The following is an 18,482-nucleotide window of genomic DNA, read 5'->3' as shown; positions in this document are numbered from 1 at the left end:
ATGCATACTGGTTTAGGATTTGAAAACAGGTTTTATAAAAGGTTTGCCAGGTATCGACCTAATTTCAGGAATACCCTAGTAGGGAAATTCAGTGACCTTTACCAACTTACCTGTGGCCAAAAAAATAAATAAGTAAAAATTAAAAATCAGAACGAATCCAAAGTAATCATAATTAAAATTAACGAAAGTTTCTGATCCAATCCTGATAAGGGGTATTAGGTTTAATATTTAAGGATAATTTATGAAGAAAAAGATTACGGTTCAAAGTCTACTTTAGGTATTTCTATTTACATTTCTTGGAAAAGCTTCCCAGGGCTCTTTCTGCCCCAGCCCCCAATCTACAGAGGAGTCTAGTCGACTGTCCACTCATTTCACAGCACTTGTCAGAAACTAGAAGACCCAGGGAGGAACAAGGTTCAGGCTTGAAACTCCAAGACATTCAAGATTTCACCTTGTATGCAAACATCACAATGGGAGGCTGCAGCGGGGCCTCCCACTCACCGGCGCTAGGAGCTATAGATCCCGCACCCGCGGAGCCCGGCAACCACCTGAGCGGCCTCGGCCAGGAGGGGGTGGCCCCCCGGCAGCCTCTGAGCAAAGCGGGCAAACCTGAGCAGGGCGGAACGGGTTGCTCAGGGAGAAAATGAAGGGAGTCATAGGGTAGGGGTGGCAGAGAACGGGCACAACGCCGGCTTCCTCCGGACGGCCTCCTGAGTCCCACCTGTGCTCCTGAAAGGCGGCCCCCGACAGGGCGCGGCGGGAACCCGAGCCGGGAGTAGGGTCACGAGTTAAAGCGGCGGGGGCGGGAGGATACGCGGGCGGCGGACGGGGCGCTCTCCTCCCTTCTGACCCTGGGCGGAGCGGGGCTCGAGGTTGCTGGAGCCGCTCGCTGACTCTCCCTGCGCTTTCGCCGCGGACACCGGAGCTGCGGCCGCTCCCCGCTGTCCCACAGGTGAGCCCGCCGGGCACCACCCCGGGGCGTCGAGTGTCGCGGGAACGGCGCCCGCAGCGCACAGGGAGGGGTTCGGGAGGCCGGGAGGCAGCGAGCCGTCGGGGACGCCGCGGGAGGGCCAGGCTGGGCCGGGCAGTCGGCGCCATGGAGGGCAGGCGGGCTTTAGCTGGGCGCGAGATGCAGCTGTTCCGCGCCGCCCCCACACCGCCCGCAGGTCAGTGGAGGTGCGCGCCTGCCAGGCCTGCCCGGGGCTGGGCGGGTGGGGGTGCTCTGCTCTTCACTCCCCCTCCAGGCCGCCGCCCACCTGTGACCAGGGCTCAGAAGGCTGGAAGCCACCTCCGCCCGGAGCCCCTGCGCTGGAAGGCTTTGATATCGGCCGGGGCTCCAGATGGCCTTGAGGCGGCTCGGCCGGCCCCTCTCAAGGCGGACTCTCCCCCTGTTAGAGGTGGGGGCGGCTGGAAGTGGGGGCTCAAGCCCGGGTCGCTGCGCTGGCTGAAAGCAGCCGCCAGCCGGACTGCGGCCGTCTGAACTCAAGGGCAGTGCCCGGGGATGGCAGCGACCGCTCTGGGACATCGCTGCAGCCCTCTGGCTCTTTCTCGCACAGACTACCCGACATAAGTGTCAACTCTTGTTTCTTTGTTTAAAAAAAAGAAAAAAAGAGAAAGACTGGTGAGACCAAAGTTTTGGGTCTGATGAAGTGGGAAAGCGCTTCTGAAAAAACGAGGTTGCGTAACTTTGTCGCCGACTGCGAGGCCTTTCCTATTTATACAGTCCCGGGCTTTCTCCAATTTTCTACAGCTTACTCCAATCAAGCCTCTGCCTGCCAGGAATAGGTAACCTGTGTGTGTCCGTTTGCTCCTTCTAAGAGCATGCCTGATAGATACTTCGGTAGCCTCTCCGGATGGCCCCTTCGTCGGGTAGCCTCTCCTGCTGGGGCCCTTTGCCCACCTTGCCTCCCGTGCCGGTGCTCCGGGTGAATGTCAAAGGTGGCTGGCTGCGAATACCTCCTTCAGCTGCTGGGGTTCCCGACAGTTTGCAGTTTTTAAAAGTGCACCCTCGGAAGTGCTTTTCAGACTGGGTAAAGCTAACGTTTCCAAGGTCAGCAGCCGGTCCTGGTGAATGAACTGTCTTCCGGGACAACTCGTTGTGATGTGCTGAATAGATGCTGATTGGCTTGTTTTCTCTTTGTTCCTGTGGGTTACTGTTACATGGTGTGTGGCTAGTTTGTTTAAAATTTAATTTTCCCTGTATCAAAGTGGAAAGGGCTTAGTGTTAATATACAGTTCACCAACATGCTTGATTATTAACAGCTTCATCATTATGTTGGTGTTCATATGCGAGCTTTGGTGAACATGAAATCATCTGTGTTTTAAGTCCTATAGATAAAGTCTCCTTAAATGCTGGTTAAAATATCCTGCCTTCATGAAAAAATGCTCATCATCACTCGCCATCAGAGAAATGCAAATCAAAACCACAATGAGATACCATCTCATACCAGTTAGAATGGCAATCATTAAAAAGTCAGGACACAACAGGTGCTGGAGAGGATGTGGAGAAATAGGAACACTTTTACACTGTTGGTGGGACTGTAAACTAGTTCAACCATTGTGGAAAACAGTGTGGCGATTCCTCAAGGATCTAGAACTAGAAATACCATTTGACCCAGCCATCCCATTACTGGGGATATACCCAAAGAATTATAAATCATGCTGCTGTAAAGACACATGCACACATATGTTTATTGCAGCACTATTCACAATAGCAAAGATTTGGAATCAACCCAAATGTCCATCAGTGACAGACTGAATGAAGAAAACGTGGCACGTATACACCATGGAATACTATGCAGCCATAAAAAAGGATGGGTTCATGCCCTTTGTAGGGACAGGGATGCAGCTGGAAACCATCATTCTCAGCAAACTATCACAAGAACAGAAAACCAAACACCATATGTTCTCACTCATAGGTGGGAATTGAACAATGAGATCACTTGGACACAGGAAGGGGAACATCACACACTGGGGCCTATTGTGGGCAGGGGGGAGGGGGGAGGGATAGCATTAGGAGATATACCTAATGTAAATGACGAGTTAATGGGTGCAGCACACTAACATGGCACATGTATACATATGTAACAAACCTGCACGTTGTGCACATGTACCCTAGAACTTAAAGTATAAAAAAAAAAAAAAACTTGCCTTTTTGAAGGAAGTAAAACTGTTGAGTGAAAATCCTAATTTATTAATAATTTTCTTTCCTTTATGCCTTTACCTAAGAATTACTGCATTTATGCTTTGACAGGCATTTTAACACACACACACGAACCACACTTTAATGAGTTATATCATAATTATTTCATTTTGAAGGTACTGCATATGCCATACAGTAAATATGTTTTATGGTTTATTCATCCAGCAGTATCCTTATTAATCTCTTCATTAATCAAGAGTTTAAAAACCTTCCCCATGGCTATTCTTTATAGCCAGTATCTATTGTTTGGAGATGTTGGGCTTGCTAAGAATGCTTGAATTGGAATCAAAAGTGAGGTTCTAGACTTGGAAAGCAGCATGGTATCTAACCAGTGACTTGTAAGAAATTGTATGAATGCAGGTTGCAATTTTCCTCCTTCATTGCTGAATACAAGTTATTATTAAAATGTCAAATAAAGCCTGCCTTTCTATTCTGTATGGAAGAACCCTACTCATGGTTTGGGGTATTCTACTTTGAACAGGTTTCCATAGTATAATATCAGTCTTAGTCTGAGGGAAAATCCAAGACCCATCCCAGTCTCTGGAGTGACTTCTCCGTCAATTTGAAAAAGCTGATTCTGAAGACAATCAAACCAGCCCAACCCAACCCTTTTCAAACGCACCGGCCTCCCCAAATAGATATGAAGTACTTTGAAAATATGCTATAAATATAAGGCCTTCAATAAAAAGTCCTTACAAGTGATGCCACAGACTGGGAAGTAGGCTTAAATTGAGGGCCTACTTTCCCCTTTGTGCAACAGTTATGTTTCCTGAGGCACATACTGCCCCTTAAAGAACCTTTCTAGGAAGCCGCTCTGTCGGCTGTGGGTGTTAGGCAGGTGAGTCTGCTTAGCACTAGACCCTATGCAAATGCTTTGTTTGCTGTTTTATTTAATGGTCACTACAGTCATAACTATTTAATTCTGGCTACAATCGTAGAAGGGTAGGTGTTGTTGTTCCCATTATTGCTGGAGAGGAAACTGAGGCTCAGAAGGGCTAAATGATTTCCTTGAGATTGCAGAAATGTCAAGTTATAGAACCAGGATTAGAAACCAAACTGAATCTTGGTTCTTTACACTACACCCTGCTATCTTTAACTCAGTGGTTTTAAACATTTTTTGATAATCCATGAAAGTTTTAGTTACTTCCCAGGAAAAAGTGTCCACAGCCACATACATGAAAGTTTTCATATAACTTCAAGGCCCACGTACCCTCTGAAGTCCTTCCCCCTGGTCCTCAGGTCTCTGATCCTGCTCTAACTATACTGAGTGAGGCAGAAAACATATACATTCTATATATATGTACATATAATCTTTTACTATTGGGAGCAGCCCTTGAATTTGGTAACTTTGAACTATGTGAAAATTCCCTTTGTAATTAAAACAAATAAAAAAGTGATGTCTTACATTAGAACTGATTCTGTAAACATCTAAAATGCAGTTTAGAGCAATGGTGCTTATTTGAAACCAGAACTTCTATTTCGGCTTCTTCCTGCAGTATCAAAGAATATGGACTTGTGTCTTTACTCACTAAATGGAAATGTTGGTTGTTGTTTTTTTTTCCTCTAGAGATGGCAAATCCTGAGGTAATTATAAGTAGCTGCAGCTCTCATGAAGAGGAAAATCGCTGCAATTTTAACCAGCATACATCTCCATCTGAGGAGCTTCTATTAGAAGACCAGATGAGGCGAAAACTCAAATTTTTTTTCATGAATCCCTGTGAGAAGTTCTGGGCTCGAGGTAGAAAACCATGGAAACTTGCCATACAAATTCTAAAAATTGCAATGGTGACTATCCAGGTAAGTATCTCAGATCATGAGTTTGGTGAAAGCCTCTTTTAATAGCAAAGAGAACTATGGACAGTGTTTTTGTTTTTTTAATATATATAACTTTTAACTACATGCATAATGTAGAACAGTAACAGATAAGAAAACATAAAATCTTAGACCCTTCTGTCTTCAACATTTGTGAGAGTTTGGCTTCTTTTTTCTTAGTTTTTTTCTTCTCGTCTTTCCCTTGGTTATAATTTTAGTCACATAATCTTATTAGTTTTCAGGAAAGGAAAACTAATATTTGACTTCCAATGAAGAGGTTCAGCTGGTTTCTAAATAAGCCATGGAAACTAGTGTTGTCCAATATTAGGACTTTCTTTTCCTTCCTAGTTAGTTTCCTGGGAATTTCTCTCTTCAGAAACTTAAAGGGCTCCTGCTACAGGCAAATTCTTAGGTTCTTACCACCCTGTGATCATGAGACCCATGCAATGGAAGAATGTGAAGTTAACTAACAGAAGAAGAGTGGCAGGAGCTAGTGAAACACAGGACCTTTTTTTAGTTCAAAGGGAGCTTTTAAATCTTATTTCCTTGGCTGCTTTTAATATTTTTATGGGGGAAGGAGGAACCATATTTTGTGATTCTTAATATATACTGGTTGTGATTTACTGTTATGAAAATATGTTTTCCCGTTGGTGAGAGTAATTATCTCTTGCTAAAAGCAAAGGGCAAAATAAAAGCAGATTTTAATGAGAAAAATCGATGTGATGGGTTTATTTTTATTATTACTTACTCTTCCTAAGTTGGTGAAAAATGCCTAAGTAAATAAACAATTGGTATTGAAGGAGAGATTAAAAAAACAGGATATTACTAATTTTAACTGCTTATTGAGAACAAATGCTTATGATTGTTAGGGAACCAAGGCAATTTCTACAATCATATGAAGTTGGTAGAATTCTTGCTTGTTTCTAATGCTAGATGTTGTATCAAGGGAAACAAACATTTGGTGACTACCCTGTTCCAGTACATTATTTCATTTAATTCTAACATTCCTACTGGCTCATTTTACAGAAGAGGAAGCTGACATTCATAGAGCTCTTTTAAAGTCACATGGCTTGGCCAGGCAGGGTGGCTCATGCCTATAATTGCAGCACTGTGGGATGCTGAGGTGGGTGGATTGCTTAAGCTAAGGAGTTCCAGACCAGCCTGGGTAACATGGCGAAAACCCATTTCTACGAAAAAATACAAAAATTAGCCAGGTGTAGTGATCACACCACTGTGCTCCAGCCTGGGTGACAGAGTGAGACCCTGTCTCAAAAAAAAAAAAAAAGTCACATGGCTAGTCAGTGGCAATGCCAAGACTTTGAAGGCAGGCATTCTCTCTATTATACACCCTGAAAATGGATGTTCAATTCTCAGCCAAATATTTGGCAAGTTGAAATTGAAATTCTTAACTTCTGAGTGATAATATGGTGTGTCACAATAGTGAAAAGTTTATGTCTATTGTTTCTTATAAAAGGGAAAAGCCTGTATCAATTGAACATGAATATTTTCTACTTAGAATAATAATAGGTGCCACTTGAGTGTCTGCTGTGTACCAGGCTAAACATTTTACAGATGTCATCACATTCAATTCTTTTTTTTTTGAGATGGAGTCCCGCTGTGTGGCCCAGGCTGGAGTACAGTGGCACCATCTCAGCTCACTGCAACCTCTGCCTCCTGGGTTCAAGCAATTCTCCTGCCTCAACCTCTCGAATAGCTGGGATTACAGGCACATGCCACCATGCCTGGCTAAATTTTGTATTTTTAGTAGAGATGGGGTTTCACCATGTTGGCCAGGCTGCTCTTGAACTCCTGACCTCAGGTGATCCATCCACCTAGGTCTCCCAAAGTGCTGGGATTACAGGGTGAGCCACTGTGCCTGGCCCATACTCAATTCTTAAAACAAATTGGAGGGTAGGTAGTGGTATCCTCATTTCACAGAGGAGAATAATGAGGGGCTTGGTAAGGAAAAGGACCCTGTCATAGTCAGGAAACTAGAGGAGTAGAACTGATACTCAAACTCAGATTTATTTTCTCTAAGATTTATGTTCGTGATTACTTCTTAATTTTTAGGGAGCTCATCTAACCTTCCTATGTTTACTAGGGTGATCAAAGGAAAACTGGCCAATGGTTTAAGATATTAAAGCTGCTAGTAATAAGCATGTAAAAGGTGTTTAGGTAAGTTTTTAAAAGGAACTGAGGGTTTCTTAATTGTGATGTTTCCTTAATTTATATCAGAGCAATCAAACAGATAGTAGATAAAGACAGCTTTGTAATTGGGCAAATGAGGTGAGCAAATGGTGACAGATTCTCTCAGGGAAAAGGAGGTGGTCCTTCGGTTAAATTGGAGGTTTTGTGTCTGCAGCAGCAAAAGAAAGATGTTTACAATGGTAGACATCCTACTAACAATTTCTCTTTTCCCACTACCTGGCTTACTCTGAATGACAGCAGTTTTCTCTCAGCCATTGTTATTCCTGTCTGCCACTAAACCTTTGAGGGCAGGGGCCAATGTTTTCTCGTTGTATCCTCAGTCCTAGCTCACTGCTGACACATGAGAGCCAGGTGTGGTGGCTCCACTACCCAGCCTCAGCCATCACTATGATGAAAGATTAAAATTAATAACTATGACCCTGGGTGTAAGTAGTCAGTAAGTCCTTAGAGCTGAAAGTACACTTTCAGGGCCCCTTAACAAATAATGAGAATATTAACTTTTCAGAGTTTGTGCAGCAACCAAGACCTAAAAATTCACTTGAAAGTAAGGCCTTTATGTCATATATGACAATGATTTTATTGTGACATTGATTAACTGCCAAACAAAAAACAAGCTTGTTTTTCATATAGGTGAATACTATATTTTATTCTGAGTTTGTAATACATATTTTTGCCATAATCATATTTGTATTTTTGCCATAATTGTATTTGAATGACTGGTAAGAATATCTTTGAGCATTCTTTGGGGCTGTTTGGCCATCAGCTTCAACAGATGCAAAATCCCCAGAATATCAAGTATAATCTATTGAGGACAATTAAAGAAGCTCTGCAGAAATGAGTTAGGTGCAGAGTGATGATATGTGTGGGGTGCAGACCATATATCATATGTGGAAGGGAGAGGGGAAAAGATTTGTCTGCTCTATTTTTTTCTGATCAAACCCTGAATTACATTGTGTAGCATGACAGGGTAGATAGAACCTACATTTAGTCTGTCAGACATGGGTTTCAATTTTGACTGTATCAACTGGCTAGTTATGTGACTTAAAAAAATTATGTAACTTCTCTAGGCCTCACCTCTAAAATTGGTGTATTAGGAATATAGGGCAGGATTAGTATGAGGAAAGTTCCCAGAATACTGTATGACACATAGGTGGTCAACACTGTTCCCGCCTTCCATATAAAATATACTCTGCCTCACTCTGGGATTTAAGTAAGAGTGTAGTTTCTCAATTTACAGCATGTACAGCATGTGGGGTATGTATGTGCATGTGTGTGCCTGTGTGTGCATGTGTGTATGAGAGAGAGAGAGACAGATAGAGGTTTGGGTGAGAGGGAAGAGAAGATGAAAGAGAGACTTAGAGTATGGTAACCTTTTTTTTTTTTTGAGACGTAGTTTCGCTCTTGCTGTCCAGGCTGGAGTACAATGACGCAATCTCAGCTCATAGCAACCTCTGCCTCCCGGGTTCAAACGATTCTCCTGCCTCAGCCTCCCGAGTAGCTGGGATTACAGGCATGTGCCACCATGCCCAGCTAACTTTTTAAATTTGTGATAGAGATGGGGTTTCACCATATTGGTCAGGCTGGTCTTGAACTCCTGACCTCAAGTAATCCACCTGCCTCTGCCTCCTAAAGTGTTGAGATTACAGGCATGAGCCACTGCGCCTGGCTATATTATAAGCTTTTAGGTATAATTGAAAGGCCTTAGGTTAACATGACAACAGTGCAGTGAAACCTTTTGTGTGTGTGAACAACTGAGTTTCATTTAAAACGCTTAGGTCAATCCTGCATGACTATTAAGGATACATTATGTTAATATACTTTAATTTAAACATGAGTTGAAAAGGTATTTTCCATTTTTGGTCTTACTGTCATGGTTTTGGTGATTAGACCTAGGACTATAGTTTGGTCATAGGACTTGTACTTTCTTAACTTATTATCCACCTGCTGCAAAACCTTCTTGATGTCTCAGAGAATTCATTTTAAACTCTTCTATTTGTTGTTCAAGCCCCTATACCTTCTGCTCTGCTTTTTCTGCCCATATTTGCCACCCTCTTACCTTTTCTTTTTTTCTTTTAAGCTGGTCTTATTTGGGCTAAGTAACCAGATGGTGGTAGCTTTCAAGGAAGAGAATACTATAGCATTCAAACACCTTTTCCTAAAAGGATATATGGACCGAATGGATGACACATATGCAGTGTACACACAAAGTGACGTGTATGATCAGATAATCTTCGCAGTGAACCAGGTAAATCAAGTGTGTGCATTATTTACTTGGGAAAAAGAACAGACTGGAAAAATGGTGGCAATGTACATAATAGAAACTGACATTCAAGTGGAGAAGGGTGAACATTTCTGCTTAGAAATGACACATACAAATTTATTTTTAATTTTTAAAAAATACTGTCGACAAATTTTTATAAAACCAGAAGTTGAGAAAAGCTTTTGTTTAGTAACAGAAAGGCAGAAACTTTAAAGATTTAATTAAAAGAATCAGAGGTAGGGCTTGGCATGGGAGTCTCAAAGATTAAAATTAGTAACTGTGACCCTGGGTGTAAGTAGTCATTAAGTCCTCAGAGCTGAAAGTATACTTTCAGGTCCCCTTAACAAATAATGAGAATATTAACTTTTCAGAGTTTGTACAGCAACCAAGACCTAAAAATTCACTTGAAAGTAAGTAAGGCCTTTATGTCATACATGACAATGATTTTATTGTGACATTGACTAACTGCCAAACAAAAAACAAGCTTGTTTCTCATGTAGATGAATACTGTATTTTATTCTGAGTTTGTAATATATATTTTTGCTATAAATAATACTTTTCAGGACCCCCAATTTTTAAATTTTTAGGTGTCATTGAAAGCATCCTTGAAGTCAGCGTTCCCTGACTGGGTTAGTTTGCAGAACACATTTCAAAATTATTACAATTCTTCTTCAGAAAATTATTATAGTGTAATCGTGGCTATTCATTTTCTAGAGACAATCTATGCACAGTAAGATGTAAACTGCTAGGATAAAATACATATTTATAGCATGAAGTCTTTCTCTTAGCACTGGGGTTGGGAAAATGAGCCAGAAATCTAAAGTAATAGAAATAAGTTACATAAACTGTTAAACAGAACTATGTCCTACAACTTGTAGGGGGGAAAAGGCATAATGATAGAGATACTCAGTTTTTAGAATTTTAAGTATATTAAGTTTCTCTAAAGCTAGTCTGATCCAAACTGGTAGTTCGGTGTTTTTGGAGGGGGTGGCGGGGAGCAGGATAGAGGCAAGAGGTAAACAGTTCATTAAATTTTATTTTATTGAGATAGGATCTTACTCTGTCACCCAGGCTGCAGTGCAGTGGTGCAGTCATACCTCTCTGCAGACTCAACCTCCTGGGCACAAGTGATCCTCCCACCTTAGCCTCTCAAGCAGCTTGAGGCCACAGGCATGCACCACCATACCTAGCTAATTAAAAAAAATTTTTTTTTGTAGAGACAGGGTCTTCCTATGTTGCCCAGCTTGCTCAAACTCCTGGCCTCAAGTGATCCTCTCACCTCAGCCTCCCAAAGTGCATTAAATTCCTTATAAATCATCTTAACCTTTATTTGCAAACCTAGACTCAGTCTTCAAAATGTAGTATTTGGCACTTAGGCCATTCTGCTTTTCAGATTTCCACATTCCTTCTGGAAATGCATGTACCTGCTTTATTCTAGTTGTCTTGGTCTGTTCCTTCTGCTACAACAAAATACCTGAGACTAGATAACAGACAAACAACAGAAATTTCTGCCTATTAGTTCTGGAGCCAGGGAAGTCCAAGATCAAGCTGCTGGCAGGTTTGGTGTCTGGTAAGGGCTTGCATCTTCTTGCTGTGTTCTTACGTGATGGAAGGCAGAAGGACAAAAGGGCCTGGCTAATTTCTCCCAGCCTTTTATAAGACCAGTAGTCCTATTCATGATTGTTGGCCTCCTAAAGACTTCACCTCTTTTTTTTTTTTTTTTTTTTTGAGATGGAGTCTTGCTCTGCCACCCAGGCTGGAGTGCAGTGGCCGGATCTCAGCTCACTGCAAGCTCCGCCTCCCGGTTTATGCCATTCTCCTGCCTCAGCCTCCCAAGTAGCTGGGACTACAGGCGCCCGCCTCGTCGCCCGGCTAGTTTTTTGTATTTTTAAGTAGAGACAGGGTTTCACCGTATTAGCCAGGATGGTCTCGATCTCCTGACCTCGTGATCCGCCCGTCTCGGCCTCCCAAAGTGCTGGGATTACAGGCTTGAGCCACCGCGCCCGGCCAAGACTTCACCTCTTAAGACTATCATATTGGGGTTTAATTTCCAACATAAGAACTTTGGAGGGACACATACATTCCATGTATGACTCCCTACTATTGATTCCCTACTGTTTTCTAAGGTGATTTACTGTTTTTCTAAGCAGCAGTACGTACTTTTAGCTGAAGATAAAAAGTGTCTTGATCAAATTTTTATGAATAAGTAGAGTTTTGAGTGTTAGTGAGTACAGTTCTCTTTCATGCTTCTGAGAAATGAATAGAAAAAAATGTGAATATTTTCTATTTTTTATTTTATTTTTTATTTTTGAGACGGTCTCACTCTGTCACCCAGGCTGGAGTGCAATGGCGCAATCTTGGCTCACTGCAACCTCTGCCTCCTGGGCTCAAGCGATTCTCCCACCTCAGCCTCATGAGTAGCTGGGATTACAGGCTCCCATCACCATGCCCAGCTAATTTCTTTTGTATTTTTATTAGAGGCAAGGTTTCACCATGTTGGCCAGGCTGGTCTCGAACTCCTGATCTCAAGTGATCTGCCCGCCTTGGCCTCCCAAAGTGCAGGGATTACAGGCATGAGCCACCGCACCTGGCCAAAATGTAAATTATTTTTAAAACGGGAAGGATCTTTGTTTTCTGTAAAGAAAGAGTTTCCTTACTTAATAGTTGAGGTGATTGTTACTGAGAGGAACTGACAAATAGGGCAGTGGCATCTCAATTCTTAGAAGCATATCCATAACTATTAGTTATCCTCAAGGGTTTACTCCAAGATGTCATCCTACTGGATAATGTCCAGGGCTCATTCTGATCCAATACTGTGATTATAACAGCACTGCTGTTTATTATATATGCTTCTATATTTGAATGTGAGAGACCTACTTATTTTCTTTTTGGGCTGTCTCCTGGCTTTCCTCTTATTTCTTCAATAATTTTGGGGTCAGTTTTATTGGTTCTTTTTCTTTCATCTGCCTCTTAAATTTGAGCAGTCCTCAAAGCTTGGTCCTTTTCCTGCAGAAACGACCTTCACTACCCAGCCTCAGCCATCACTATGATGAAGGGACTCCCAAGTAGTTGCCCACACTGCCAGACACCTACCTCACAAGCACTTCAGAACTGCCCATCCAAGAGCAGCTTCACAGTCTCCTCCCACCCACTCCCTAGGCTGTTTCTCCTTTCTGGTCTTCTGGCTTAGGTTGAAAGGCCTCAGGGTCTTCCTGGAATCGTTTATTCTTGCAGCTCAAACATAGTTTATAACTTCCTGTTTCTGGATGGCTTCCTTTCTTTCCTACCCCCCTCCCCTAACACCTCTTGCTTTTGGTGTCACAGCATTTAGCTAAGGACATTTAACGTGTTTTTATATTATCACCCAAAGGCTGACCTGGGACCCATGGATCTGACGGAAAACTTCTTCTCTCAAGGCAGAACTGCAGAGACCAGGAGGGATGGATGCCCAGTCTAGTTAAAGCTCCACCAAGGCCTTGGCCACTTGGCTGCTCTGTGCTGTCTCGCCATCGTTAGTTCCAACCATCATCTCATACCACATTTCTGTCCTGTAACCCTCTGTCTTGGGCTCTAGAGCTGGCCTCTAGCTGGACACGGCCCTGCTGCTTCCCTAGATTACCCACTTCTTGCCAGATGCTCAGACCTACACAAAGAGCCATATGAAGAGCTCAAGGAAGTCTGGCTATAGCATATATAGTTAATGTATATATTATATAATGTAACTATGTGGTGTATATAGGTATAATGTTAACAGGTACCTGCAGCCATGGGCCTCAGACCTTTCACAGTTCAAGACCTTGAAGGGTTTAAGACATAAGATTCTGTGGTCAGGAGTTTCAGCCATTTAGGGGATTCCTGTGGGGACTGCCCCACAATTACACCTGGACTCTGGGAGGGTTGTAGGGCCCCATCGCAGCTATGACTGTGCTTCGTGACCCCTGCTTGCCTTTCCCGATGTACTTCCCATTACACATCATATGTTCTAGGCACACTGGTCTACTGGGTACCTTAAATGGAAAACAAAAATCTCAAAACTGAGTATCTCCAGCATTATTCTACTTTACCCCTATATGCCAAACGTAATGTTGTTTACTAGCTTAGGAAGCTTGCTTCTATTACCATAGATTTCTGGCTCACTTGCCCAATCCTAATGCTAACAGAAAGCTTGGTGCCATAATCATCTATCTTATCCTGTTTACCAACTCACTGTGCACAGATTAGCTCTAGTAATGAAGAGCTCCATCGCATGATTGTAATTTTTCACCTCACCATTCACTTGACAACTATTTGAGCACCTACTGTGTGCCTGCAGGGCTGGTGTTAGAGCAGTGGATTGATAAATTCCCTGTCCTGTGGAACTTGCATTCTAATGGGGGAGATAGATTTTAAACAAGTTTAACTAAAATCTTTTGGTTTAGGGTAATGATGAGTGCTATGAAGAAAAATAAACCAGCATAAGGCAGTGACAGTAGTCTCAGAGTGGTCAGAAAAGGCCTTTCTGAAGACTTGAAATCTTGGGGAGAATATTTCAAGCTGAACGAGTGACAACAGCAAAGGCTCTGAAGCTGAAAGCGTTTGGTATGTTTGAGAAAATGCAAGGGAGGCAAGTATGAGGGGGCAGAGTTAGGGCCAGAGGAGCTGGGGGCCAGGTCTCTCAGGACATGTAAAGGAGCTCTGGATTTTATTCTGAGAGACAGGAAGCCATGGAAGGGCTTTTGATAGGGGAGAGACAATGATAATATACATAAGCAAAATCTAACATGTATTCACTCAAATATTTATTAAATAGTATCTATTGGCTGGGCACAGTGGCTCACGTCTGTAATCCCAGCACTTTGGGAGGTCGAGGCGGGTAGATCACGAGGCCAGGAAATTGAGACCATCCTGACTAACACGGTGAAACCCTGTCTCTACTAAAAAGTACAAAAAAATTAGTTGGGCGTGGTAGCACGCACCTGTAACCCCAGCTACTCAGGAGGTTGAGGCAGGAGAATCGGTTGAACCCGGGAGGCAGAGATTGCAGTGAGCTGAGATTATGCCACTGCACTCCAGCCTGGGTGACAGAGTGAGACTCCATTTCAAAAACAAAAACAAACAAACAAACAAAAAATAGTATCCATTATGTATCAGGCACTTTTTTTGTGTGCAGGGGTACTGCAGTGAACAAATAAAAGTCAAGGAGGTAATACTCTCATTGGAAAAGCCAGGCAATAAATAAGTATATAAGAGCATCTTCTGTCAGTTTGTAATAAGTATTGTGAAATGTAAAATAAAGCCAGCAAAGTGAATAGCTGGAGGTGGTTAGAGAAGGTCTCTTTGACAAGGTGACATGTAAACAGACAGCAGACTAAAGAGAGGGCATGCAGCCTGTGTCTATCTCAAGGAAGAACCTTTTAGATAGGAAGAATAGCAAAAACAAGAGTCTTGAGCAGGTGTATTTTGGATATCACTGTTCTAAGGGCTATACATGCATGAATTCATTCATTCCTTATAGCAGTCCTATGAGTTCTAGATGGAGACTAGACTAAGGTGAGAGGGGATATTGGAGAGGCAGAGGCTTAATTTGTCCAGGAGAGAGAGGATGGTGGTTTGGACTAAGGCCATATCATTGAAGGTGATGAGAGACAGTCCTATTTGTGGTGAGGAGGCTCAGATTTTTAAGTGATTCTTGTGTGGAGATAATTTGAAAGTCATTTATGACTTTCAGATGGACTGGAAGTACAGTATAAGAGGAATTGACAAAAGGATCTTTCCTAAGTTTTGGCCTGAACAACTGACTGACTTACAGAATAATTTATTGATACTGTGGAAGAAGCAGGTGTTTCTGTGTGCACATTTACTAGAGATTCCTCTTAGACATCATAGGCATCATGTAGGCAGATTGCCATCCATGTGTGGTATTCAGTGGAAAGGTCAGAGCTGGAGATGCAAATTTGGAAGCTGTCAGCATAGAAGTGGTATTTGAAACATGGGACTGGTTGAAGTCAGTTGTGGAGAGAATGTGGATAGAGGTCATGGCCTGAATCCAAAGATACGCCAAAATATAGAGGTCAGCAGTGGGAGGATTCAGCAAAGGAGACCAAGAACAAACAATCAGTGTCCCAGAAGTCAAGTAAAGCAAGTATTCCATGTAGGAGGAGCATTCAACTGCATCAGATACCATGGAGATATTAAGTTATAGGAGGACTGAGAACTAGGCATCAGATTTGGTAATATGCTGCTCATTAGTGACCTTGACAAGGTCCAACTCAAAATCCATCCCATATTAGAAATTATTGTCTTCATTTGTTATAGTATGCTTCACACATATCTTTTAGCAGATTTTCTATGTGTCGATCACACAAAGTTGTTAATTTCAAGAATGACAGAATGACCAATTGTACCAGATATATTGCTCCAAAAACACTTCGTTTTGGAAACATGTCTGCAGGTATCCATTAAGAATTTAAGATGACAGTTATTCCAAGGCACCATAAGATTCTTACTTGTAAAAGTAATTTTTTTTTTAAATGTAGAGGACCTGCTAGGATAGGCAATATTGCTATAAAGGTGATTAAATTATAACATTGCAAAGATAAAGGTTAAACCAATACTTTCTTAAAAAAAAGTTCTGCTGGCTAGCCTATAATAATTGTACCCCACTTCTTATACTACAGTGTTAAAGTAGAACTCTGACCTTACAGGAGATAGTTTAAAGATAAATAAAATATGTATTTACATTGAATGTCACAGTCAGTTCCTAAACATAATTCCTTAAGGGAGGAAAGAAACGCAAAGATTAAGTGGCTTCAGACTTTAATTTTGCAGATAAGGAACTAGAAGTTCAGAAAGTTTGTCACAGAAATGAGGCTTGAATCTAGACTAACTCTAATTCATGATAGCCCTTTGCCTTCCTAGTGCACAGCAGCAAGTCACTTACCCTGTTTATCAAGGTGAATGTCTCTATCTCAAGGGGGAGGTGGGAACCTGCCAGTATCAGAGGTGGGGAGGGAGAGGAGTTATGGCTGCACTTCTGCCCTGGCTGGCATTCCCATTTTCTGTTTCTCGTTTTGGTTGAAGTACTTGCAGCTATACAATGTCTCCGTTGGGAATCATGCTTATGAGAACAAAGGTATCGAGCAGTCTGCTATGGCAATCTGTCAGCACTTCTACAAGCGAGGACACATCTACCCTGGAAATGATACCTTTGACATCGATCCAGAAATTGAAACTGGTGATGTTCTTCTGTAACGTAGAACTTCAATTTTTAATGCCTCAATTTATATTTAAAATTAGTAATTTCATCTTTGAAAACATTGATTTGGTCCGTGCTATTAGGACATAGTAAGAATGATATAGGAGTTATTATGTGTCATGTACTGTTCTGAGCCCTTTACTATAACTCAAGAATCCTCAAGAAAACCCAGCAAGTCAAGGATTATTATTATCCCCTTTTATAGAAGACTAAAGTATGGCTCAGAGAGTTAAATGATCTGCCCAAGATGGAGCTAGAAGAGGCAGTGCTGAAATTTGGCCCAGGCTGTTTGTGCTCTTAGCTACCATATTACACCATCTCTTGTGCAGGACATGCCAGTGAAGTATTAATAAATAGATGCTATGCTTGTAAAACATTATGCTTGCAAACTCTTGCCGCAATATCGCTTCACTACCATGCATCTTTTGGGGCAGATTGAAGGGGAGGAATGAGAATCAGAACATGGAATAGCATGGCTTATTCTTCTTAGCAAAGTTCTATTTGCAATTGTACCTAAAATATTAGTTTAGGTCATTGAGTTAAAAAATAAGTATTCAAATACTTTTAACAACAGCCACTAGGATTCTTTTTTTCGAAAGGTAATACTGATAATAGTGCCGACTAGTGAAAACTTTCTAAAATGCTGTCTTCCCTTTTTGGTGTGTGTGGGGGGTGTGTATTGAAGGAACATTGTTAGCACATACTGTTTTAAAAATAGATCCTTCAAACTGCTTAGAAAATATTACTGTAATTACTGCAAGTGCTTCAAATCCTATGCTTAGGAAAGAAAAATGGGGAGGGACTCAAAGTTTAGGCTTAAAAACGAAGAGAGCATTTATATAAAATTAACAATATAGAGTTCAGATCTTTGTCTAGCCTCCATCCACTCCAGAAATGTTGTAGCCACATAGGTCTTAAAAACAAATGAGTCATGTGTTATCAATGTTTATTTAGCTTTTAAAATTTTAATTCAGAAAAATAATAGAATCTGAATAACTGGTCTTAAATGTAAGCCTTTCGAAATGCAGTCTTATTTATTAAAGTACTGTATCATGTTTTTGTTCCTTTCTATGGCAGAGTGTTTCTTTGTAGAGCCAGATGAACCTTTCCACATTGGGACACCAGCAGAAAATAAACTGAACTTAACACTGGACTTCCACAGGTGAGGGGAGCAGATAGGAGTATAACTTACGTTTGTATGTATATATTGCCACAGAACTAAAATCGCCTCTGTTTTCTAGACTCCTAACAGTGGAGCTTCAGTTTAAACTGAAAGCCATTAATCTGCAGACAGTTCGTCATCAAGAACTCCCTGACTGTTATGACTTTACTCTGACTGTAAGTGTGGGCCAGTCTGAATTTGGTTCCAGTCTGGAGAAAAATTGTTTTATCTGATTATGTTTCATATCCTTGGATTATGGTGTGATAAAAAATATAGGATGTTTTCACTTGAATGTGCATAAGGGAAACATTGATACATCTAGCTCTATTTTGCTATAATAATAAGTTTACTTGTTAATTATGTCTTCTGCACCTCTGTATAAGTTCTGGGAGAGCAGGGACCTTGTTTTGTTCACTGTACTATTTCTAGTACCACGAACAGTGCCTCGTATAGATTTTCAAACACAAAAGGAATAGGTGTTTTTAGGTTCTGTGTGGTTGGCTCTCAGCTGTCTATGGCTGGCTGTCAGCTAAAGGTTACTGCCAAGGGTTCCTGTTACTTAGTTTCCTCACCGTGGATGTTTCCATGTTTGGGGTTTGTAGTA

At 41.7% G+C, this 18,482-nt stretch overlaps 1 protein-coding gene across 5 annotated transcripts in view; it reads left to right on the top strand.

The window, feature by feature from the left end:
- The first annotated feature begins 459 nt into the window (after positions 1–459).
- The window catches only part of MCOLN3 (mucolipin 3), a 32,120-nt gene continuing 14,097 nt past the window's right edge, over positions 460–18,482 (top strand). The window contains exons 1-7 of one of the 5 annotated variants that reach the window (XM_033225448.1): positions 460–952; positions 1,751–1,785; positions 4,770–4,999; positions 9,300–9,467; positions 16,542–16,695; positions 17,794–17,878; positions 17,958–18,054. In XM_033225448.1, coding sequence (XP_033081339.1) covers positions 4,772–4,999; positions 9,300–9,467; positions 16,542–16,695; positions 17,794–17,878; positions 17,958–18,054 — 732 coding nt within the window. In that variant the 5' untranslated portion in view covers positions 460–952; positions 1,751–1,785; positions 4,770–4,771. Of the gene's footprint in view, positions 953–1,020; positions 1,167–1,750; positions 2,051–4,769; positions 5,000–9,299; positions 9,468–16,541; positions 16,696–17,793; positions 17,879–17,957; positions 18,055–18,482 lie in introns of those variants that run through there. The other 4 variants (XM_033225447.1, XM_033225446.1, XM_033225449.1 and 1 more) reach the window with 4 other exon arrangements.

This window comes from Trachypithecus francoisi, unplaced genomic scaffold (assembly GCF_009764315.1).
Source record: "Trachypithecus francoisi isolate TF-2019V2 unplaced genomic scaffold, Tfra_2.0 Lachesis_group12, whole genome shotgun sequence".
Classification (NCBI taxonomy): domain Eukaryota; kingdom Metazoa; phylum Chordata; class Mammalia; order Primates; family Cercopithecidae; genus Trachypithecus; species Trachypithecus francoisi.
This window is presented reverse-complemented; position numbering and strand designations above follow the sequence as displayed.